Source organism: Trachurus japonicus, chromosome 20 (genome assembly GCF_045865225.1).
Source record: "Trachurus japonicus isolate A0001 chromosome 20, Traja_1.0".
NCBI classification, from domain to species: Eukaryota; Metazoa; Chordata; class Actinopteri; order Carangiformes; family Carangidae; genus Trachurus; species Trachurus japonicus.
This window is the reverse complement of record NC_140926.1, coordinates 500,835-526,139: the sequence shown is the minus strand read 5'-3', so window position 1 is coordinate 526,139 and position 25,305 is coordinate 500,835. Positions and strand designations below refer to the sequence as shown.

General features: G+C 45.1%; 2 protein-coding genes across 2 annotated transcripts; one reads left to right on the top strand and one right to left on the bottom strand.

Annotated features, from left to right (window-relative positions):
• The first annotated feature begins 3,836 nt into the window (after positions 1-3,836).
• On the top strand, positions 3,837-9,861 carry mos (MOS proto-oncogene, serine/threonine kinase). The gene is made up of 4 exons (XM_085763974.1): positions 3,837-4,430; positions 8,121-8,429; positions 9,269-9,631; positions 9,847-9,861. Exons 1-4 carry the CDS (start codon positions 3,837-3,839, stop codon positions 9,859-9,861), a joined length of 1,281 nt encoding a protein of 426 aa, XP_085620100.1.
• A 3,471-nt stretch (positions 9,862-13,332) lies between these two features.
• On the bottom strand, positions 13,333-24,847 carry steap2 (STEAP family member 2, metalloreductase). The gene is made up of 5 exons (XM_085762815.1): positions 24,460-24,847; positions 18,332-18,498; positions 16,916-17,443; positions 15,708-15,872; positions 13,333-13,632 (listed from the first exon to the last, which is right to left on the bottom strand). Exons 1-5 carry the CDS (start codon positions 24,845-24,847, stop codon positions 13,333-13,335), a joined length of 1,548 nt encoding a protein of 515 aa, XP_085618941.1.
• Positions 24,848-25,305: the final 458 nt, after the last annotated feature.

Sequence of the window (25,305 nt, the reverse complement as noted above, 5' to 3'; positions counted from 1 at the left end):
TAAAAACAAGCTGCTTTTAATGTGATGAGTCTTATTTTAAGTAGAATGAGATTTTTTTGACTAGAAATTACATTTTGATTAGAAATAAGACACATATTTTGAGTTTTTGCAGTGTGACCTTCATCTCCTCCTCCTCCTCCTCCTCCTCCTCCCCGAGCCCGAGGGCCGAGAGCGAGCAGAGAGAAGCTCCTCGGTGAGAGGCACAGACCTTCAGCAAATCAACTCACGTCAGACCTTGTGTTTTATATATATATACATACATACATATACATATATATAGTATATATATATATAACTATAAGCTTCATTGGTACCAGTGAACTCTATGAATGTGGATGTAAAACACTGCAACCTGTTGTCTGGTGTTGGATCAAGCTGCTAACATCCTCCTGAAGGCGCCACACACTCCTCCACCTCCTCCCCCCGCCCTGCCCCGCCGTGTGTGTGTGTGTGTGTGTGTGTGTGTGTGTGTGTGTGTGTGTGTGTGTGTGTGTGTGTGTGTGTGTGTGTGCCTCTCATATAGCTACGTATATTGTATTGTACTGTGACTCTTCTAGTCTTTAACAGACTTTGCCTGTAACACCGTGTGTGTGTGTGTGTTGATGCGTGGACGCTGAGTCGTGTTGGAGGAGGAAGAGGAAGAGGAGGAGGAGGAAGAGGCGGGGTCGTCGGGTGCTGATGCTGAGGGATGCGACTCGCTCCGTCACCGTGGAAACGAGCTAAAGGAAGTTCAGACGACGAACTGCATTCCAGCCGCCGCCTCCATCCCGTGACGATGACGATGACGATGACGGACTCATTGATAACTCTCTCAATATTTTTACTTTACAAGTCTCTATTTTACAAACTACTGTTGTATTTTTTTTATAAATATAGGCAAAAAGTATTTCACGTGAACATATATATAAGTAAATATATGTTTCTAGGTGTAAAATAAACCGATGCTGCAGCTTTTTACCCGTTGTTTTTTAACATTGACATCATCCAAAGAGGCCGATTATTTATTGTGTGGCAGTGACCGATCTGATTCACAAACCTTTGCTGCTATGGACGAGGAAGAGGAGGAGGAGGAGAGAAGAGAAGGAGGAGGAGGAGGAAGAGGAGGAGGAGAGGAGGAGGAGGAGGAGGAGGAGAGGAGGAAGAGGAGAGGAGGAGGAAGAGGAGAGGAGGAAAAGAGGAGGAGGAGGAGGAGGAGGAGGAGAGAAGGAGGAGAAGAGCTGCAGTCGTCACCTCCAGTGTTTCTACACAGTGTAATGAAAAGTTTAATAAACAGAACAGAAGGAGCCGACGTGTCTGTGTGTGTCCTTCATCTTCATACACACACACACACACACACACACACACAACACAACACACACACAACACAACAGACACACACACACAACACAACACATTCACATCTACAGAGTTGAACAGAGGAACTCATCTGAACAGAAACCAGTGACCAGCATCATGTAAAACCCGGGCTGTGACGTCACGGGGCCTGGGCCAATCAGAGGGCTGAACTGAACTGGACCGGAAGTAAACTTTTTGTGAAGTTGTATGAGTTGGCTCCGCCCACACAGGTACAAACACACACACACACACACACACACACCTGAACCAACAGCTGTCTCTGTGAGTGTGAGAGGGAAACTGCAGGAAGCAGCTGATTGGCTGTGGCCACGCACACACACACACACACACACACACACACATTAACACACACACACACACATGCACATTAACACACACACACACACACACACACACAAATATTATTGTTCTTCACAAAGCGCAGTGGCTCAGATTACCCATCGTCCCCCGCGGCAGAGAGAGTAAACCGTGTTGAACCATCGGAGTGAACCCACTGAACCCAAACACACACACACACACACACACACACACACGCCAGCAGGGGGCGGTGTGTCACCACATAAAGGGATGCGGGATGGAAACATGTGGTTGATCAGTAATAAATGTTGTCTAAACAATCAGATCAAGGAAGAATCTTTTAAAATTAAACAAAATATATCAGCAACAAAAACACTAGAAAGATTTAAACTTGATATTAAAACTGGCTACGATGAATCTGAAGGAATCAATGTTTTATTTTCCGGTCAAATGTTTTGGTTGAAGTTTGATAACCTTTGATAGATAGATAGATGGATGGATAGATAGATAGATAGATAGATAGATAGATAGATAGATAGATAGATAGATAGATAGATAGATAGATAGATAGATAGATAGATAGATAGATAGATAGACGGACGGACGGACAGATAGACAGATAGATAGATAGAATGATAGATAATAGAATGATAGATAGATAGATAGATAGATAGATAGGTATAGATAGGTATAGATAGATAGATAGATAGATAGATAGACGGACGGACGGACAGATAGACAGATAGATAGATAGATAGATAGATAGATAGATAGATAGATAGATAGATAGATAGATAGATAGATAGATAGATAGATAGATAGATAGATAGATAGATAGATTAGTAGGTAGATAGATAGATAGATAGATAGATAGATAGATAGATAGATAGATAGATAGATAGATAGATAGATAGATAGATAGATAGATAGATAGATAGATAGATAGATAGATAGATAGATAGATAGACGGACGGACGGACGGACGGACGGACAGACGATAGATAGATAGATAGATAGATAGATAGATAGATAGATAGATAGATAGATAGATAGATAGATAGATAGATAGATAGATAGATAGATAGATAGATAGATAGATAGATAGATAGATAGATAGATAGATAGATAGATAGATAGATGCTTTTACCCTTATATTTCATGTGATGGTTTTATGGGTCTTGTATTTGTATTTATTTGGTCTTGTGTGTGTTGTGTAGCAGCAACGTTCATTTGTTCATTTGGTTGAATTCCGTTTTCAGTGACAATAAAGGCATCTCAATCTGAATGTACAAAACTTTATTGAGAAGACAACTGGACATTCAGTACTACATCTGCATGAAAGGGACATTTCTCTTTACTCTGAAAACAACCGAATGGAAACAACTTGTTTTATTTTTAGGTAAATTTCATTTCCACAGAAAGAAAGGGACTGACAGCAGGAACTCTATCCATACAGCACCGACATGAAAGCTTTAAAAACAAACTTTATTTTAGATAAATATGTTTTTCTTTACATCGATGCATTTTTTATACATGATACTTCTACACTCTTTGTATATTTATACTTTTCTTAATTGTATATGGGTCAGTGACGAGATGTAACTTAATGTCAAGGGGTGTAACTGGTATTTTTTCATCAAAATCTGGAAATAAATCTGGATTTAAATGTGAAAGAAATGTTAATTTACTTTTGCAATGCAACACTGTGTTTTTTTTTTTAAACATAATTTCTCACATTTAGAAAAAAAAGCTGTGGTTTTAGGAGATAAGTCTGCTCAGTGTTGCTACAAATTCATTAAAATTCAAGTATAGGAATACATAAAAAAATCTATTTTAATGTAATGTTTTCAGAAGAAAGTTTAGTTTTTATAACTACACTTAAATCCACTGTAGGTGCATGGATCAAATATTTACTATCATTATTTTGTGGTTACACCATTTGACATTTTCAGAGGCGTTCAGTCTTACTTTTATTTTTTATTTTTAAAGTTCAAATGTCACGAATGCAAAATGTAGATTTGAACAAATCTGAGGCTTTTTAATTTATTTATCTGAAGAAAAATAAACATAGATTTGTCACTGACCCATGTATTTGTTAATAAAGTTTTTTTTTAGTTTTTTTTTTAAAGGTGAGTGTTTAAAGCTGTGACTTCCCTCGCGCCGCCTCCTCCTCCTCGTGCACCATGCCGTCTCCGGTGCCGGTCTCGCGCCTGCTGCCAGACCTGTTCCCGTCTCTGGACCTGTCCACGTGCAGCAGTCCGCTCTCCAGACCTGGTTCTGGTTCTGGTACCGGGTCCGGGTCCGGGTCCTGGCTGCAGGTCCCGGTCCCGCGGCTGCACCACCGGGTCGCGCGCCGCTGCTGGTCCTCGGTGATCCGGTGGGAGGAGCTGCGCGCGCTGCAGCCGGTGGGCGCGGGCGGGTTCGGGTCCGTGTACCGGGCCCGGTACCGGGGAGAGACGGTGGCGCTGAAGCGGGTCAAGAAGTCCGGAAAGAACCCGCTGGCCTCGCGCCAGAGCTTCTGGGCCGAGCTGCACGCGGCGCACCTGCGGCACCGGAACATCGTGCGCGTCCTCGCCGCCACCACGTGCGCGCCCCCGGGGGAGGAGGAGGGGGGCGGCGGCGGGGGACTCGGAACCATCCTGATGGAGTTCGTGGGGGAGAAAAACCTGGAGCAGCTGATCTACGGAGGTCCAGACCGGAACCAGAACCCTCTGGACCTGAATCCAGACCGGAACCAGAACCCTCTGGACCCGCTGGACAAGAGGAACCAGAGAGGAGTAAGTGGCTTTTCCTCCATCTAGCGTTGTGGTTGTAGATCTCCAGCAACTCAGTCCTATTTTTCATGCTGCATTCACGTGAAATCGGGCAGACGGCAGACAGACGACAGCCGCTGCATGTAACAGGATAAACAGCCTCTATAGAGAGCCTAAGCGGAAGCAGGAAGTAACGGCCCCATGGGACCTCAAATCGAAAAAAGTCTCCATGTAAATGAACGGGAGTCCAAGTTTTATTTCGTGATCCGATTGAATTGTGCCTTGACAAAAAACTCTGTCCTCTACCTGTTTAAAACATCACGTTTCATGAAGAGAAATCAGCAGTTTGTTGTAAAACTATTGTAGAATAAAATTCCTAAGAGTCCGTAACCAGAAAGACTCCAGGTCGCGTAGGTGACGTCACCATGGCGACCACATGGCGCCCTTCCTTTCCCGTGTCAGTTGGTGACACCAGATCTGTAGTCACTCTAAATACATTCTTGCTAAGGGAATTTCTTGGTTTCCCTCATCAAACTCATCAAATACACAACCCAACAACTCCAAAAGGCTTTCGTGGACAAGTTGTGACCTGCACAACCACCACGCTATGAGATAATAATGGAACGTTACGAAACTGAGCTGTTTTAGAGGTAAATTCATACAAAACCGCTGATGCGCGTTGCGTTCAGGGACAGTTTTTCAGCAAGCAGACTCTGTATTTACCCTGTATTTACCTCGAAAACGGCTCCATTTCGTAACGTTCCATTATTATCTCATAGCGTGGTGAATGTGCAGGTCACAACTTGTCCACAAAAGCGTTTTGGAGTTTTGGGATTTTGTATTTGATGAGTTTGATGAGGGAAACCAAGAAATTCCTTTAGCCTCCATAGCGTAGCTCTGAGCAGCTCACGGCTCTGCTCCTCCGTTCTAAAAACAGCTTGCACCGACAAATAAAGGTAACAAACCTACTGCTATGACTATAGCGATTATGGCAATGGGCCAATTTGCCAAAATGTTGAACTATCCCTTTAAACAGGTAGAGGACAGAGTTTTTTCTCATGGCACAATTCAAACGGATCACGAAATAAAACTTGGAGTCCCGTTCATTTGTATGGAGAGTTTTTTAGAATTGAGGCCCCATGAGGCTGCTTCCGCTTCGGGACTCTATTCATTAACTTCAAAGGAACATTGTGTAGGAGTTCCTCCATCTAGCGTTGTGGTTGTATATTTCTCATGCTGCATTCAGGTGAAATCGGGCAGACGGCAGACGGACGACAGCCGCTGCACGTAACGGCATAAACAAGCCTCTATGTAAACAAGTGGTCCGTCAGCACGAGGCAAAACAATACACGTGACAATATGTTGTTGTCATGGTGATGTGGTATTGTTTTACCGTCTTTCTCTGGACTTCTATGACTATAAAATGACGTCTGGTTTGTTAGCGACGGCCGTCTGCCCGACTGCAGGTGAATGCAGCATCAGTGTAACGCTCCGTTCCTCCCCGGGTCCTTTTGGGGAAAAGCGGGAAACATACTGGACCCTTTTTCTAAAAATGGGTCCTATGTTCCCCACTTTCCAAATGAAGCTTCATTACGTCACACGTGTATTTTGCGTACGTTGTTGTGGTAGTTTCATTGATCAACAACCAGAGAAAGTGCTTATAGGAAAGATTAGTAGGCTACTCTCACCAGCATTGTCATAACAGTCGACTAGTAGTAGCACAAGCATTTCCCATTTTTGTATTTTGTAAATATAATTTTTGTAGGGTATTTCTATCAGTGTTGTATATCTTTATTAGCCTACATACAGCTTTATGAAGACAAAATCACATTATAACCCAAGTGTAACAGAAAAAACAGTCCAAAATCTGGAGATGCACGAACCTTAATTGTTGAACATACACCACAGTCCATGACACCTTGCCCTTTATTGTTTCATGCAAATGCTGTTAAAGGTCGACCAGCAGATGGCGCCGTGTTGAATTGTATCAAATGCTTCCAAAAACTGAACCATTTCAACACAATGGGCTCTTTGCACAGCTCCACTACTTCTTGAACTTAGTGCTGCTCCTTTGTTTCCTGTCTTGCATTACTGGACAACCTGATTAATCCAGGTGTGTCTGAGTAGTCACAATGGTCAGACACACCTGGATTAATCAGGTTGTCCAATAATGTAAGACAGGAAATAAAGGAGCAGCACTAAGTTCAAGAAGTAGTGGAGCTGTGCAAAGAGCCCATTGCTTCATATAGAACGAATCTCCTTGTTGTTTCCAACTACTTCCTGGTAGAAAACCAGCATGAGAACAATAGTGACGGACGAGAGTTTCTCTATATTTATCTCATTCTTCATGTCACTATATCACCGTTTAGACTAATCTGATGTTTGTAAAGTTTATAAAACCAATGATTGGACAAACATTACTATTTCTGTGTGCACATTTTTGTAATTAGTCATGGTTATCATAGATTAGCCGGGCTAACGGTTAGCTACCTGTTTAACTTTAATAACTCAGTGACTCAATAAACGCTCCATGAACAAGTATTTTCTCCAGCGGATATCTGAGTTCCAACATGACTGAGCTAACTGGAGTAGTTTCATGTCGTGTCCAAGGGGGCAGTTGTCGGTCTGAGAAGTGAAGCTCACTTCCGCGTTCAAAAAACTGCAATCCCCTCTTCTTCCTCTGGGGGCTGGTGTCAGAAAGCAGCATTCCCCATAGACCCCCGTGTTAAAATCGCCGACTTTACATCCTCAGTAAACATGTTAAAAGCCTGGTGTCAGAACGTTTTTTCGTCTCAATCGATAGTTTCTACCCCCGCACACACTCTGAGGGGGGTGAATTTTTTTTTAACTCTACCGTTTTACTGTAATTAGGTTAAAACTCTGGCCAATTAGGGCGCGGAAACGTTGAGTGACAGGTCCAAGCAGCTCCGTGGCAAAGACGGTTTATAAACCAAGACCTTTCATGACGAGTCAGCTTCCTGTATGATGTCACGTGGGCTTCTGCACGGCCACGCCCCTTTAGAGAGACCAGAGGCAGCTTGGAGTGTATTGATTCCTATGGGACAATTTAATGTGAACACCGATTATGATCGGGCCTTTCTCCCCACGGTCACTGAAGCAAATTTTGGACTCATTTTTCACAAGCCACATCTCTTCTGAACAGTTTGACACCAAAATGGTAATTTTCAGACGGAGAGATCCGGAGAAAATCCACTTTGTTCCAGACCTGTCTCTGTCTCTACGACACACAGATCTCCTAGGCAACGTCAAACAAACGGCCGCGAACTCCCGTGAAAATGATTTAAATTATTTTTGGCATGCTAAATATTACTGTTAGTAGTGTAAATATTTAATGTTATCATAAGAAAATAAAAATATCTCACTTTCATCTACCTACAAATTGTATAAATCCACACACACGTTCACAGACGAGGTGGTGACGGTTGGCCACGCCCATTTAGAGAGACAGGAAGTGAAACTGACGGTTGGCCACGCCCATTTAGAGAGACAGGAAGTGTAACCATTTCATATCATTGGAGCAGCCGCTCATGGAGTATCTTTCCATTTATTGAATATCTTTGTCCATGGACAGCTGCTTTTAGCTTAGCTGCTGTTAGCTTAGCTGGTTTTCTACCAGGAAGTAGAATGTAAACAACAAGGAGATTGGGTCTGTTGGTTCAGTGTTTCTGAAAGCTTCTGTTTCTCCCTCACTAGGACCCGGCCTCGGACCCGGACTCGAACCTGGAGCCTCTGGACCCGGAGCGCTGGCTGCGGTACGCGGCCGACATCGCGTCCGGACTGCGGTTCCTCCACGCGCACGGCGTCGTGCACCTGGACATCAAACCGGCCAACGTGCTGCTGTCGGACCGGGACGTCTGTAAGATCGTGGACTTCGGCTGCTCCATGAAGCTGGACCCGGGGCCGGGCGGCGGACCGGGACCGGACTCGAACCGAGTCCCGACGGGCGGCACATACACGCACCGCGCGCCGGAGCTGCTGAAGGGCGAGGCCGTGACGCCGCAGGTGATGTAAAATACGTTCGTCTTTTTGGGCCTTGAACCTATTCAGCATCACTTTAATATAGTAACTTTAATGAAATAATAGACCGAATCTCCTTGTTGTTTACATTCTACTTCTGGTAGAAAACCAGCTGTAATGTGAATGAGATCAATAGTAACGAACGAGAGTTTAGCTATATATCATATTTTTCACGCCCTATCACCATTTAGACAAATCTGAAATGATTGAAGAAACATTACTATTTCTGTGTGTGTGTTTTGTGTTGCTATGTGTTGTATTTATTCAGTTTGGGGGAATCACAGTGTCTAGAAAGCATCAGTGGCTCAGCTGACAGGGACAGCTAACGGTAGCTAAGCTAACGACGGTAGCTAAGCTAACAGCAGGACGTCAGCTGTTAAAACCCTCCCGTTGTGGGACACGACATGAAACTACTCCAGTTAGCTCAGTCATGTTGGAACTCAGATATCCGCTGGAGAAAATATTTTTTCATGGAGCGTTTATTGAGTCACTGAGTTATTAAAGTTAAACAGGTAGCTAACCGTTAGCCCGGCTAATCTATGATAACCATGACTAATTACAAAAATGTGCACACAGAAATAGTAATGTTTGTCCAATCATTGGTTTTATAGACTTTACAAACATCAGATTAGTCTAAACGGTGATATAGTGACATGAAAAAGTAGATAAATATAGAGAAACTCTCGTCCGTCACTATTGTTCTCATGCTGGTTTTCTACCAGGAAGTAGTTGTAAACAACAAGGAGATTCGTCCTAGACTTGATCTTTAAAGGTAGGCTACAACTTTCTTTTCATTGGTCTTGTTTTGTTGTTTTCCACCTCAGGCGGACGTCTTCTCCTTCGGCATCCTGCTGTGGCAGCTGGCCACGCGGCGCCGGCCCTACGGCGGCGAGCGCCACCAGGTGGTCTACGCCGTGGTGGCCCGGGACCTCAGGCCGCCGGTCCAGAACCAGGACCACCAGCTGTTCAGGTCCGAACTGGGGAGGAAACTCAGGGCGCTGCTGCAACGCTGCTGGAGCGCCGAGGTCTGGGCCAGACCCAGCAGCCTGGACCTGGACCAGGACCTGCTGCCGGACCTCCAGAACCACCAGGTCCAGACCAGACCCAGCAGCCTGGACCTGGACCAGGACCTGCTGCCGGGTCTGCTGGACCAGGACCTGCTGCCGGGGCTGCAGAACCAGGACCAGGTCCAGATCCAAATCCAGATCCAGATCCAGAACCAGGACCAGGACCAGGACCAGAACCCGGGCTGAGGCTCCGCTGCACCGAACCACGGACTCGTTTTAGGTTTTAGTCCTGAGGAGGAGGAAGAAGAAGTTCCTCCGGGTCTCATTTATCCAGAAGAACTTGAAGACGAACCAGGTTTTATTCTCCTGATGTGGTCCAGTGGTTCTGGTTCCAGTGGTTCTGGATCTAGTGGATCTGGTTCAGTGGATCTAGTAGATTCTGGTTCCAGTCCAGTTCAGTTTATTTGGTTAAAAATCATTTATTTCCAGTTTTATTTTGACATTTTTACCAGAGTCACAGCCACTGACTGAAGAAGATGATGATTATGATGATGATGATGATGATGATGAAGATGATGATGATGATGATGATGATGTCACCTGTCCAGACCGGTGTGATGTCATCCTGTGGGCGGAGCTACAGCTTCAGTTCCTTAAACGATAAAAATCCAGATGTTTTATTCTCCATGACGACGTCATAACGAGGTTTCAGTGTTTCTATTAAAATTATTTTTATACTGTTGAAGTGTTTGTTGTCATGTGGTGTTGTTGTTGTTGTTGTTGTAGGTGGACATGCCCCCACACACACACACATACACATACAGGAAGTGGTTAAAGTTAAAGGGATAGTTCAACATTTAGTCAAACTGGCCCATCACCATAATCCCTATAGTCATAGCAGTAGGTTCGTTACCTTTAATTGTCGGTGCAAGCTGTTTTTAGAACGGTGGAGCAGAGCCGTGAGCTGCTCAGAGCTACGCTACGGAGGCTCATTATGGGATTTCTTGGTTTCCCTCATCAAACTCATCAAATACACAATCCAACAACTCCACAACGCTCTGGTGGACAAGTTGTGAGCTGCACATTCACCACGCTATGAGATAATAACACAACGTTACCACACAGAGTTGTTTTAGAGGGAAATACAGAGACTGTTGATGAAAAACTGTCCCTGAAGGCAACGTGCATCAGAGGTTTTGCATGAATTTCCCTCTAAAACAACTCTGTGTGGTAACGTTGTGTTATTATCTCATAGCGTGGTGAATGTGCAGCTCACAACTTGTCCACCAGAGCGTTGTGGAGTTGTTGGATTGTGTATTTGTTGTGTAGTTTGATGAGGGACACCAAGAAATCCCATAATGAGCCTCCGTAGCGTAGCTCTGAGCAGCTCACGGCTCTGCTCCACCGTTCTAAAAACATCTTGCACTAACAGTTAAAGGTAACGAACCTACTGCTATGACTATAGGGATTATGGTGACGGGCCGATTTGACAAAATGTTTAACTATCCCTTTAAGATGACTGATGTGTTCACTAACCGTAGGAAACAGAAACACTGGTCTCAGTGAACAGACTCACATCAGCCCAGATGTTACAACACAAACACACAGACAGACACACACTGGTTCAGGTTCACACACATCAGTCCAGAGTTCTGTCATTTCCTGACTGTCCTCAAACGCCTCCTACAGTTCCCACAATGCACCTCAGCTGTGTCTCTGCAGTAAACTACAATGTGTTTCCACCTGAAGTCAAATCACTAAATGTCGCTACTAAATTCACATAAAGAACAAAGACTTCTCTTCAAACATGTTATTTAGATGATGAGTTAAAGGACAATTCTGGTCAAATTCACCTCAGGCTGTATGTTCCTAACATTTTAGGTCTAACAGAAGGAATCTGAAGATTTTCAGTTTAATTGCTCCTGTTTTGCGGTAGTTGTGTCTGTCCCCGCGTCGCCACGGCAACGATGAATGGGAGCGGATTGAAATTCTGCTGCTTAGGCTGTTTCCATCCCTCAAAGCCACAGACAGCGTCAGATGGAGACTCAAACATGCACCCAGAAGTTTATTTACTTCAACAAGCCGACATGTTTGTAAAACTAGATCTAATTCAAAGTCTGGCGGAGTCGAGACCCAAGTTGATGCTCGGTGTGTTCAGGTGCAGTGGGAAGCTCCCGTTTGTGTCAGAAACACAGGAATACCAACTCTTGACTTTCTTGAAGTAAATAAACTTCTGGGTGCATGTTTGAGTCGCCACCTGACGCTGTCTGTGGGAAAAAATGTACACTTGAAGAAAGTCAAGAGTTGGTATTCCTGTGTTTCTGACACAAACGGGAGCTTCCCACTGCACCTGAACACACCGAGCGTCAACTTGGGTCTCGACTCCGCCAGACTTTGAATTAGATCTAGTTTTACAAACATGTCGGCTTGTTGAAGTAAATAAACTTCTGGCTGCATGTTTGAGTCTCCATCTGACGCTGTCTGTGGCTTTGAGGGATGGAAACAGCCTAAGCAGCAGAACTTCAATCCGCTCCCATTCATCGTTGCCGTGGCGACGCGGGGACAGACACAACTACCGCACAACAGGAGACATTAAACTGAAAACCTTCAGATTCATTCTGTTAGACCTAAAATGTTAGGAACATACAGCCTGAGGTGAATTTGCCTGGAATTGTCCTTTAACTGAATCAAGTCTTGTTGTCTTTGAGGACCTTTCACCCGGGATCCAAATGGTTTCATCAGTTCATGTGGACGAGACTCAGACAAGCAGTCGACCACCACCAGTTAAAGGTCCAGTCTGTGTATAAAACAGGGCTAAAACCGTGACATGCAGCGTTCAGACTCTAGACCCTTGTTACATGTAGGTATAAAAGAAGAATCATAAGGCTACGAAAAGCAAACAGATTTTATTCTATAGCGCTTATACACTTATACAAATATATTCATGGGTAGGATATTCACATTTTAACAATGGATCTTGACAATTATTACACACTGGACCTTTAAAACGTTCTTTTTTTTTAATAGTTTTGTGTCCTTAATGTTTTAATGTCTCAGCTACGTGAAGCACTTTGAATGCAGTCGGTCCCGGTCCAACATGGTTCTTCTGCTTGTTCTGGTCGGAAATCTGAGTTTTCAACCAGGAGATTCAGCATGAGGTCATTTCCTTATATTTTAATATTCACCCTCTGTGACATCACTGTGACATCACTGGGGTCCTCAGACATTTACACTAAAACACTGTTGATGAGTGAGATGTCACAATAACCACTCAGCAGAACGCCGGCCACAAGTTTCACAGTATCGATGGATTATTGACACGGCAAAAACTCGACATCTTTCCAAGAATATTTGTCTTATTTCTTGTCAAAATGTCTCATTTCTATTAAAAACTAACCTATTTCCACTTAAAACAAGACTCGTCACCTAAAAATGAACTTGTTTTCAGATCATTTTCACTTGTTTCAAACTAATTTTCACTTGAAATAAGTAGAAAAATCTGCCAGTGAAAGCAAGTTTTTTGTGTTTGTAATAAGAAAGAAAAACTTGCTCCACTATCAGATTTTTCTACTTATTTCAAGTGAAAATCAGCTTGAAAGAAGTAAAAAGTGTCTAAAAACAAGCTGCTTTTTAATGTGATGAGTCTGATTTTAGGTAGAATGAGATTTGTTTTGACTAAAAATGACATTTTGACTAGAAATAAGACAAATATTCTTGGTAAGATATTTGAGTTTTTGCAGTAGATAAATTACATATTGACAAGAACATCGACTTTGACATGAATGAGAATGAGTCCAAACATCTGGAACAGCAGCTCAGAGTCTCAGTCCGTCGTTAGCTCGTTAGCTGGTTAGCTGGTTAGCATGGCGGTCAGACGGCGGTCACATGATGGTGACTCTCTCCGGCGACACATGTGCGGCCGATCCCACCGGCTCGAGGCGCTGGGCGCCACGGTGGCGCCGGCCGGCGTCGAGGCCGCGGCGGATGCGGTGCAGCTTGGCGGCGACGCACGGCAGCAGCATCAGCGCTTTGCCCAGGACGACGAGGACGGGCAGAGGCAGCGCCACGGCGAAGCTGGGCGGCAGGTAGAAGCGGTACGCCTCCTCCTCGAAGGCTCGCCGCCAGCCGAACAGAAGGCCGTGCAGCGTGGCGATCAGCAGCGCGATGTAGCCCAGCGTCGACTGAGATGAGACGGGCAGCGTTAGCATCATTAGCATCATCATCATCATCTTGTTTGTGTCTGTGGCTGTAGTCGAAACCTCATACTATCCTGCTAGTACGTAGCCTACTGATTTGGCCAAAATGCAGTATGATAGATAATCTTTTATTACGGACTCATTACGGACCATTATAAGGAGACAATACAAAGACACATACAATACAAGATAAAGAACACCATCATACACTGCAAAAACTCTAAATCTTTCCAAGAATATTTGTCTTATTTCTTGTCAAAATGTCTCATTTCTAGTCAAAACTAATCTCTTTCCACTTAAAATAAGACTCATCACCTAAAAATTAACTTGTTTTTAGATCATTTTCACTTGAAATAAGTAGAAAAATCTGCCAGTGAAAGCTGATTTTTTTTTGTGCTTGTAATAAGAAAGAAAAACTTGCTCCATTATCAAATTTTTCTACTTATTTCAAGTGAAAATCTGCTTAAAAGAAGTAAAAAGTGTCTAAAAACAAGCTGCTTTTTAATGTGATGAGTCTTATTTTAGTAGGTAATGAGATTTGTTTTGACTAGAAATGAGACAAATATTCTTGGTGAGATATTTGAGTTTTTGCAGTGTACATTCAAAACACATACAGACACCTGTTCCAGTGTCTCCAAAGACCTGACCAGTATTTCGTATCACTGTGTGTAGCTAGTGCAACTGTGATGCTGTTGCTTGACTGGTTAAGTCGACACCTGAACCTGTACATGTAGGTTCTTAAAAGAGCATGAAAGGTGGAAACATTACAAGATACAAACACATGACTCGCGCTTACTGAGTATGCAGTATGCAAACAAAAGCTAAATCTGCATTATGTGAAAAATTCCCGGATGTCGTACTGATTCAGGAAATATCCCCAGTATCTGACCAGTCTACATTGCGTACTGTATCCCACAATGCAATGCTCCCCTGACGTCTAACCGTAACCAAAGACGGTTTATAGTAGTGAAGTGTCTTAGCCGTGTACGTAACCATGTTATATAGTTTAATAAAATAAAATTTAAAGCAGCAGTAAGGTGAATGTTTGTGTTAATCTAAGTCTTAAATAGTTGTATCTTCCGACAGCAATCACTTCTATAGAGTGTTTGGTCTGAAACACGGGTCTGTCAGTCACTCTGCTCTGCTCTGAGCCCAGGAGAAAACTTTCCTTGTATCCTACAACCTTTATCCAATGAGGAGAGAGAACGGCATAAAGGGGCAGTCCTCTCTGTGTGTGCAGCCAAGGGATGCGCCTGAATGTGGTGACGTAGGGACGAGGACCAATAGATCCATGACGAGGGCGGGGGCTGCTAACTCCATCTGCTGACAAGACGTTAGACAAAACCACCGGATCGCTTACTGCTGCTTTAATGCAGACTGATGTGTTGATTGTAAAACATGCATTTCTTGATGTAAATGTGGTGGTTTGTGTCCGTAGGCTCCAGAGCCCTGAGGCAGCGCTGCTCTTCTGTCCAATACACACAGGAAGCTTCACTTTACATTCACACTAACTAATGCTACTGATACAGCTGTTAGATTTCATCACTGAGACCAACATTTATCTCCTAGAAATAATTTAACCAGCCGGTGGTAAACCTCTAAAAACCTGTGGGTAAGTTAATTAGCGATGGTTTTCTCCCCCGGGATGAGGACGGAGGTTGGCCGGCCGAGCAGCTCTGCAGACCGGCTGCTGTCTCTGTGATGTCCCGGTCGCTGCAGAGCTTCACTTCTCTGAAAAACATCGGAGCAAACTTCTAAACAGCCGTCGTTTGGATCAACTGGCCGTAGATTTGGGATCTAAACAGTTACTTTCTCTCATGAAAACATATTAAAACTTAATAAAGTTACATAATAACAGCGCTAGAGCGAGAAATAAAACAGCTGTTCACCTGTTTTACAGCTACAGCTACCGGTTGCTGCGAAATGCATTCTGGGAAACTTGTATACTGTACAGTACAGTAGTATGCGGTTTCGAAAACAGCCTGTGTGTGTGTCTGTGTGTGTGTGTGTGACTGTGTGACTGTGTGTCTGTGTGTGTGTGTGTGTGTATGTGTGTGCACCTGTATGAAGCTGAACTCCCTCCAGTTCAGCGTGCTGTGGACCGATGGGATGGCGGTGATGGCGAGCAGCGACAGGAGGCCCAGACTCATGACGCCGAAGGAGACGTACATCTCCACGCGCCACACCTCCTCCTCGTTCCACGCGTTCTCCACGTTGGCGTGCACCTACACACACACACACACACACACAGGAGGACACACACTCATCACCTGACGCCTGAGGAGGCTACGACACACACAGAGGTTTGATTCAACTAGAGCACTGTAAAAGAGAGTAACGTCACCTCCATTGACTCCCGTGGTAAGGGTTTAAGGGTTTAAGGGTTTAAGGGTTTAAGGGTTTAAGGGTTTTGCGCCCCTAGTGGCAGGATATGGGTATTGCAACAGCGCCCAGAAAACCCATTCACTCCAATGTATGTGTGTTGCCCACTTGCTGCTAAATTGGTGAAAACGGCCGTGTTTGTTTTTAGGTGTCTTGGTCATATCAGATTATACTTATAATTTGTTTATTACAAAATGTAGATTGAAACATTCATGTAGACAACTGTTTTTTATTGTTTTTTTTACTGGCCTATGTGTTAATGTTTATCTGTAAAGGATCCTCAATGATGTTATTAACGTGGGTGATCTATAAATGTCCTTAAAGGTGTACAGAAAGGAAAATTGAATTTGAGCCCACTCTGGGTCATAAAATTTGTGTAATAACTCATATTTCAGACGTTGTAGGCCAAACTTTATGCAAAATTCTATTTTTGAGTAAATCCGGGATGAAAGTGTGTATTTTTTTTTCTCGCATTGGATAATGCAGGCGCACGGACTATACGGATGTATTGGATCCGTCATCCGTCATTCAAACGTCTGAGACACGCACACACACACGGAGCTTGGTCTCGCCCCAAGCTTTGAATATCCCGCCCGCTCGATAACGACCAATCAAATTTGTTTTCCTTACTCGGGTAAACTCGTTGTTGCAGCTCGTGACAACTCGGCGCGACAAACAGGACAAACGCCCATTTCTGTACACCTTTAAATTATTGAAAACACCACACTGCTCATTCACCAACAATGCAGAGATGTCAGTTCTTTTGCAAAACCCATATTCCTCCACCAGGAGGCGCTGCCATTGGACCAATGCTGTCCTTACTCTCTTTTACAGAGCTCTAGGTTCAACAGTGTTGCGGTGTGTTGCGGCGTGTTGCGGTGGCTACCTGCTGGTAGGCGGTGTTGAGCAGCGTGTAGCGCTCCGACCTCCTCATGGGCAGACACAGCGAGTAGAGCACGTGCACGGCGGCCAGGAAGAAGCTGAGCAGCCCCAGCTGCGTGCGGCTGTGCAGCCAGCCCTGCAGCCACGGCGGGAAGCGCCGGTACTTGGTGCCGTGGTAGAGCTGGTGAGCGGCGGCCAGCTGCCCCGCTAGGTAGACCAGCGCCAGCAGCGTGACGGCCACGGCCGGCAGCGTGCGGTTCACCGTCTCCATGGGGATCTTGTAGAAGTCGCTCTGCTTGTGCTTCACGTACGGGTGGATGATGTCGCGCACGAAGGAGTAGGCGAAGAAGAAGATGGCGAGTGCCACGGCGGCGAGCACCGGGCCCTTCCAGCCGGGGAACAGCTGCAGTGGGAGGTTCTCGATGTCCCGGGAAGACGACAGCGTTCCCATGTCCACGGGCTGGAAGCCCAGCTGCCGGGCCAGCTCCATGACCTGTTGCCGCGCGGACACCGAGTCGCTGCAGATAAACACCTGGGGAGGGAGGGGTTAAAGGTCAAAGGTCAGATAAACACCTGGAGGGGGGGGGTTAAAGGTTAAAGGTCAGATAAACACCTGGAGGGGGGGGGTTAAAGGTTAAAGGTCAGATAAACACCTGGAGGGGGGATTAGGGGGGATCAGACTGAACCAATCCACCACTTTATTTTCCCATGATCAATTGCGTCACACCACAGCGGTAGTCAGTTTTCAACTTCTGTTTCACTCCGTAGTAGCGTTCTAGCGAGCGGCTAACTGGTAGCGTTAGCCACCAGTGTAGGTACCAAATGTGGGGCTCCGGGCTGCCAAAACCGTTTTGACTAAATCTGATATTTGTTAAGTCTAGAAAACTAATTATTGAACAAACATTACTATTTCTGTGTGCATGTTTTTGTAATTAGTCATGGTTATCGTAGTTGTTAGCTTAGCTGCTGCTGACAGCTAACAGCAGTAGCTAAGCTAACAGCAGGACGTCAGCTGTTAAAACCCTCCCGTTGTGGGACACGACATGAAACTACTCCAGTTAGCTCAGTCATGTTGGAACTAGGATATCCACTGGAGAAAATATTTTTTTCATGGACCGTTTGAGTTATTGTTTATTGACACTGCTAACGGCTAACAGCTAACGGTTAATCTAAAATGTAATGAATGGAGTGTCATGGCGACACCCAGCGTCGTTCCCCGGAAAGTGGTGGATACAACACATCTCCATGGTAACAGATGTTATCTCCATGGTAACATATGTTCTTCCCGATGAACCTCTTCCTGAAAAAACGGAAAATCCCGGTTTAATCCGCCATCTTGGTTCACTCAGGTGTTTGTTGGTGTTGTGTTGTTGTTGTGTAGTTGTCGTGTAGTGGTAGTAGTAGTTGTGTAGTTGTGTACCTGTGTGTAGATGTCGTGCGGCCCGCTCTGCTGCAGGCTCCATGACGACAGCACGTTGAAGCCCTTGACGACGGTGGCGTCCGGCAGCAGAGACGACAGATACTCAGCGTTGGATTCTGGGTACTGGTTCACTCTGCGGTTGTTACTGACGTCCACTAGGACCTTACCTACACACACACACACACACACACACAGACACACACACACACACACACACACACACACACACACAGACACACACACACACCCTGTGAACCTGTGTGTGTGTGTCTGTGTGTCCAGAAGGAGTGGTATTTCTAAAGTTTCTCTATTTGCAGGTGTTTCCATTGAAAGGTGTGTTTGCGAATGAGCCGTGATTCTGGTAAAGACTCTGACACCTCGTCCTGACGTACAGCGAGCAGCCAGCGAAACGACAACGAAACCTCGCGCGAGGGTGTCCTGATATGCAGCGTGACCATTTTGTTGCAAGTATTTTCTATTGGTTCAGAATCCAAACCAATCAAATTATCGAGGGACGTAGCTACACAAACTTGCGGCGCTATTCTGAGATTCCTGGCATTTCCTGGTTGCTGTTTCTCACATCTCTGAGTGTTGTTTCCTCTCATATTCTCCTCTCTCTGATAACTAGCTTGTCAACAGGAAGCAGCGTGGACTTATCAACCAATAAGAAGTGTTTAGGGGCGGGACACCGCCGCCAAATGTCGTCCAGATAGAGACAGAGCGAGCGACAATTTCAGGGTTGAGCGACATCAGGACAGGCTGATTGAAAAGTAACACATTCTAATCACTTTTCCTCGCTCGCGTCGCTGTCACATCGCTGCATGTCAGGACGGGGTGTTAGGCTCCAGTTCGTCCTACAAGTCCTACAGAATCCTAGAGTCCTACAAGTCCTACAGAATCCTAGAGTCCTACAAGTCCTACAGAGTCCTAGAGTCCTACATAATGCTAGACTCCTACAAGTCCTACAAGTCCTACAGAATCCTAGAGTCCTACAAAGTCCTACAGAATCCTAGAGTCCTACAAGTCCTACATAATCCTAGAGTCCTACAAGTCCTACATAATCCTAGAGTCCTACAAGTCCTACAGAATCCTAGAGTCCTACAAGTCCTACATAATCCTAGAGTCCTACAGAGTCCTACATAATCCTAGAGTCCTACAAGTCCTACAGAATCCTAGAGTCCTACAAAGTCCTACAGAATCCTAGAGTCCTACAAGTCCTACAGAATCCTAGAGTCCTACAAGTCCTACAGAGTCCTAGAGTCCTACATAATGCTAGACTCCTACAAGTCCTACAAGTCCTACAGAATCCTAGAGTCCTACAAAGTCCTACAGAATCCTAGAGTCCTACAAGTCCTACATAATCCTAGAGTCCTACAAGTCCTACATAATCCTAGAGTCCTACAAGTCCTACAGAATCCTAGAGTCCTACAAGTCCTACATAATCCTAGAGTCCTACAGAGTCCTACATAATCCTAGAGTCCTACAGAGTCCTACATAATCCTAGAGTCCTACAAGTCCTACAGAATCCTAGAGTCCTACAAAGTCCTACAGAATCCTAGAGTCCTACAAGTCCTACAGAATCCTAGAGTCCTACAAGTCCTACAGAATCCCAGAGTCCTACAAGTCCTACAGAATCCAGTAGAGTCCTACAGAATCCAGTAGAGTCCTACAAGTCCTACAGAGTCCTAGAGTCCAACAGAATCCTAGAGTCCTACAAGTCCTACAGAGTCCTAGAGTCCTACAGAATCCTAGAGTCCTACAAGTCCTACAGAATCCTAGAGTCCTACAAGTCCTACAGAATCCTAGAGTCCTACAAAGTCCTACAGAATCCTAGAGTCCTACAAGTCCTACAGAATCCTAGAGTCCTACAAAGTCCTACAGAATCCTAGAGTCCTACAAGTCCTACAGAATCCTAGAGTCCTACAAAGTCCTACAGAATCCTAGAGTCCTACAAGTCCTACAGAATCCTAGAGTCCTACAAAGTCCTACAGAATCCTAGAGTCCTACAAGTCCTACAGAGTCCTAGAGTCCTACATAATGCTAGACTCCTACAAGTCCTACAAGTCCTACAGAATCCTAGAGTCCTACAAAGTCCTACAGAATCCTAGAGTCCTACAAGTCCTACATAATCCTAGAGTCCTACAAGTCCTACATAATCCTAGAGTCCTACAAGTCCTACAGAATCCTAGAGTCCTACAAGTCCTACATAATCCTAGAGTCCTACAAGTCCTACAGAATCCTAGAGTCCTACAAGTCCTACAGAATCCCAGAGTCCTACAAGTCCTACAGAGTCCTAGAGTCCTACAGAATCCTAGAGTCCTACAAGTCCTACAGAATCCTAGAGTCCTACAAAGTCCTACAGAATCCTAGAGTCCTACAAAGTCCTACAGAATCCTAGAGTCCTACAAGTCCTACAGAATCCTAGAGTCCTACAAAGTCCTACAGAATCCTAGAGTCCTACAAGTCCTACAGAATCCTAGAGTCCTACAAGTCCTACAGAATCCTAGAGTCCTACAAAGTCCTACAGAATCCTAGAGTCCTACAAGTCCTACAGAATCCTAGAGTCCTACAAAGTCCTACAGAATCCTAGAGTCCTACAAGTCCTACAGAATCCTAGAGTCCTACAAAGTCCTACAGAATCCTAGAGTCCTACAAGTCCTACAGAATCCTAGAGTCCTACAAAGTCCTACAGAATCCTAGAGTCCTACAAGTCCTACAGAGTCCTAGAGTCCTACATAATGCTAGACTCCTACAAGTCCTACAAGTCCTACAGAATCCTAGAGTCCTACAAAGTCCTACAGAATCCTAGAGTCCTACAAGTCCTACATAATCCTAGAGTCCTACAAGTCCTACATAATCCTAGAGTCCTACAAGTCCTACAGAATCCTAGAGTCCTACAAGTCCTACATAATCCTAGAGTCCTACAAGTCCTACAGAATCCTAGAGTCCTACAAGTCCTACAGAATCCCAGAGTCCTACAAGTCCTACAGAGTCCTAGAGTCCTACAGAATCCTAGAGTCCTACAAGTCCTACAGAATCCTAGAGTCCTACAAAGTCCTACAGAATCCTAGAGTCCTACAAGTCCTACAGAATCCCAGAGTCCTACAAGTCCTACAGAGTCCTAGAGTCCTACAGAATCCTAGAGTCCTACAAGTCCTACAGAATCCAGTAGAGTCCTACAAGTCCTACAGAATCCTAGAGTCCTACAAGTCCTACAGAATCCTAGAGTCCTACTGAGTCCTACAGAATCCTAGAGTCCTACAAAGTCCTACAGAGTCCTAGAGTCCTACAAGTCCTACAGAGTCCTAGAGTCCTACAAGTCCTACAGAGTCCTAGAGTCCTACAAAGTCCTACAGAATCCTAGAGTCCTACTGAGTCCTACAGAATCCTAGAGTCCTACAAGTCCTACAGAGTCCTAGAGTCCTACAAGTCCTACAGAGTCCTAGAGTCCTACAAAGTCCTACAGAGTCCTAGAGTCCTACAAGTCCTACAGAATCCTAGAGTCCTACAAGTCCTACAGAATCCTAGAGTCCTACAAGTCCTACAGAATCCTAGAGTCCTTCAGAATCCAGTAGAGTCCTACAAGTCCTACAGAATCCTAGAGTCCTACAAGTCCTACAGAATCCTAGAGTCCTACAAGTCCTACAGAGTCCTAGAGTCCTACAGAATCCTAGAGTCCTACAAGTCCTACAGAATCCTAGAGTCCTACAAGTCCTACAGAGTCCTAGAGTCCAACAGAATCCTAGAGTCCTACAAGTCCTACAGAATCCTAGAGTCCTACAAGTCCTACAGAATCCTAGAGTCCTACTGAGTCCTACAGAATCCTAGAGTCCTACAAGTCCTACAGAATCCTAGAGTCCTACAAAGTCCTACAGAATCCTAGAGTCCTACAAGTCCTACAGAATCCTAGAGTCCTACAAGTCCTACAGAATCCTAGAGTCCTACAAGTCCTACAGAATCCTAGAGTTCTACAAGTCCTACAGAATCCAGTAGAGTCCTACAAAGTCCTACAGAATCCTAGAGTCCTACAAAGTCCTACAGAATCCTAGAGTCCTACAGAATCCTAGAGTCCTACAAGTCCTACAGAATCCAGTAGAGTCCTACAAGTCCTACAGAATCCTAGAGTCCTACAAGTCCTACAGAATCCTAGAGTCCTACTGAGTCCTACAGAATCCTAGAGTCCTACAAAGTCCTACAGAGTCCTAGAGTCCTACAAGTCCTAAAGAGTCCTAGAGTCCTACAAGTCCTACAGAGTCCTAGAGTCCTACAAAGTCCTACAGAATCCTAGAGTCCTACTGAGTCCTACAGAATCCTAGAGTCCTACAAGTCCTACAGAGTCCTAGAGTCCTACAAGTCCTACAGAGTCCTAGAGTCCTACAAAGTCCTACAGAGTCCTAGAGTCCTACAAGTCCTACATAATCCTAGAGTCCTACAAGTCCTACAGAATCCTAGAGTCCTACAAGTCCTACAGAATCCTAGAGTCCTTCAGAATCCAGTAGAGTCCTACAAGTCCTACAGAATCCTAGAGTCCTACAAGTCCTACAGAATCCTAGAGTCCTACAAGTCCTACAGAGTCCTAGAGTCCTACAGAATCCTAGAGTCCTACAAGTCCTACAGAATCCTAGAGTCCTACAAGTCCTACAGAGTCCTAGAGTCCAACAGAATCCTAGAGTCCTACAAGTCCTACAGAGTCCTAGAGTCCTACAGAATCCTAGAGTCCTACAAGTCCTACAGAATCCTAGAGTCCTACAAGTCCTACAGAATCCTAGAGTCCTACTGAGTCCTACAGAATCCTAGAGTCCTACAAGTCCTACAGAATCCTAGAGTCCTACAAAGTCCTACAGAATCCTAGAGTCCTACAAGTCCTACAGAATCCTAGAGTCCTACAAAGTCCTACAGAATCCTAGAGTCCTACAAGTCCTACAGAATCCTAGAGTCCTACAAAGTCCTACAGAATCCTAGAGTCCTACAAGTCCTACAGAATCCTAGAGTCCTACAAGTCCTACAGAATCCTAGAGTCCTACAAAGTCCTACAGAATCCTAGAGTCCTACAAGTCCTACAGAATCCTAGAGTCCTACAAGTCCTACAGAAGCCTAGAGTCCTACAAGTCCTACAGAATCCTAGAGTTCTACAAGTCCTACAGAATCCAGTAGAGTCCTACAAAGTCCTACAGAATCCTAGAGTCCTACAAAGTCCTACAGAATCCTAGAGTCCTACAGAATCCTAGAGTCCTACAAGTCCTACAGAATCCTAGAGTCCTACAAGTCCTACAGAATCCTAGAGTCCTACAAGTCCTACAGAGTCCTAGAGTCCTACAGAATCCTAGAGTCCTACAAGTCCTACAGAATCCTAGAGTCCTACAAGTCCTACAGAATCCTAGAGTCCTACTGAGTCCTACAGAATCCTAGAGTCCTACAAGTCCTACAGAATCCTAGAGTCCTACAAAGTCCTACAGAATCCTAGAGTCCTACAAGTCCTACAGAATCCTAGAGTCCTACAAAGTCCTACAGAATCCTAGAGTCCTACAAGTCCTACAGAATCCTAGAGTCCTACAAAGTCCTACAGAATCCTAGAGTCCTACAAGTCCTACAGAATCCTAGAGTCCTACAAGTCCTACAGAATCCTAGAGTCCTACAAAGTCCTACAGAATCCTAGAGTCCTACAAGTCCTACAGAATCCTAGAGTCCTACAAGTCCTACAGAAGCCTAGAGTCCTACAAGTCCTACAGAATCCTAGAGTTCTACAAGTCCTACAGAATCCAGTAGAGTCCTACAAAGTCCTACAGAATCCTAGAGTCCTACAAAGTCCTACAGAATCCTAGAGTCCTACAGAATCCTAGAGTCCTACAAGTCCTACAGAATCCTAGAGTCCTACAAGTCCTACAGAATCCTAGAGTCCTACAAGTCCTACAGAATCCTAGAGTCCTACAGAATCCTAGAGTCCTACAAGTCCTACAGAATCCTAGAGTCCTACAGAATCCAGTAGGCGTGTGTGTGTCTCTGTGTGTATCTCTGTGTGTGTGTTACCTCCCAGCAGGTGCTTCAGGTCCCACAGGACAGAGTAGTGTTCTGTGTGTGTGTCTGTGTGTGTGTCTGTGTGTGTGTGTGTGTGTATCTCTGTGTGTTACCTCCCAGCAGGTGCTTCAGGTCCCACAGGACAGAGTAGTGTTCCCGGCGGATGGCCAGGAACACGATGTGGGCCTTCCCCAGCGCGTCCTGGTGGTGCGTGACGTCGACCACGTGAGGGAACGCCGCGGCCGCCGCCTCGGGCTGCCGGCTGCCCACCACCACCTGGAACCCACAGCGCAGCAGCCGCAGCGTCAGGCTCTTAGAGAAGTCCCCGGAGCCCAGGATGGCCACGGTGGGGGGGCCACCGGGGGGGCCGCCGCCGTGCTTGGTCCCGTTGGGCAGGAAGCAGGAGTGAGGGGGGAGGTGCAGGGGGGAGGAGGAGGAGGAGGAGGAGGTGGTGAGGAACATGGGGCTCCTGCTGCTGTTCATCATGGAGATGGAGTCCATCCTGCTCTGATGTCACTGGTGGGGGGTGAAGAGGTTAAAGCAGAAGTAAGCGATCCGGTCGTTTTGGCTAATGCTGCGTTCCAGGCAGGCTTTTGAAACTGTCTATCTAGTATAGGACGAATCTCCTTGTTGTTTCCAACTACTTCCTGGTAGAAAACCAGCATGAGAACAATAGTGACGGACGAGAGTTTCACTATATTTATCTAATTTTTCATGTCACTATATCACCGTTTAGACTAATCTGATGTTTGTAAAGTTTATAAAACCAATGATTGGACAAACATTACTATTTCTGTGTACACATTTTTGTAATTAGTCATGGTTATCATAGATTAGCCGGGCTAACGGTTAGCTACCTGTTTAACTTTAATAACTCAGTGACTCAATAAACGCTCCATGAAAAAATATTTTCTCCAGCGGATATCTGAGTTCCAACATGACTGAGCTAACTGGAGTAG

Excerpts from the sequence above, each read along its gene's own strand:
- mos (XM_085763974.1), top strand. The coding sequence starts at position 3,837 with ATGCCGTCTCCGGTGCCGGTCTCGCGCCTGCTGCCAGACCTGTTCCCG. Across the intron at positions 4,431-8,120 it reads ACAAGAGGAACCAGAGAGGA|GACCCGGCCTCGGACCCGGA; the intron begins GTAAGTGGCTTT and ends CTCCCTCACTAG. Across the intron at positions 8,430-9,268 it reads GCGAGGCCGTGACGCCGCAG|GCGGACGTCTTCTCCTTCGG; the intron begins GTGATGTAAAAT and ends TTTCCACCTCAG.
- steap2 (XM_085762815.1), bottom strand. The coding sequence starts at position 24,847 with ATGGACTCCATCTCCATGATGAACAGCAGCAGGAGCCCCATGTTCCTC. Across the intron at positions 18,499-24,459 it reads CCTGAAGCACCTGCTGGGAG|GTAAGGTCCTAGTGGACGTC; the intron begins GTAACACACAGA and ends GTGTGTGTGTAG. Across the intron at positions 17,444-18,331 it reads CGCACGACATCTACACACAG|GTGTTTATCTGCAGCGACTC; the intron begins GTACACAACTAC and ends CTCCCTCCCCAG.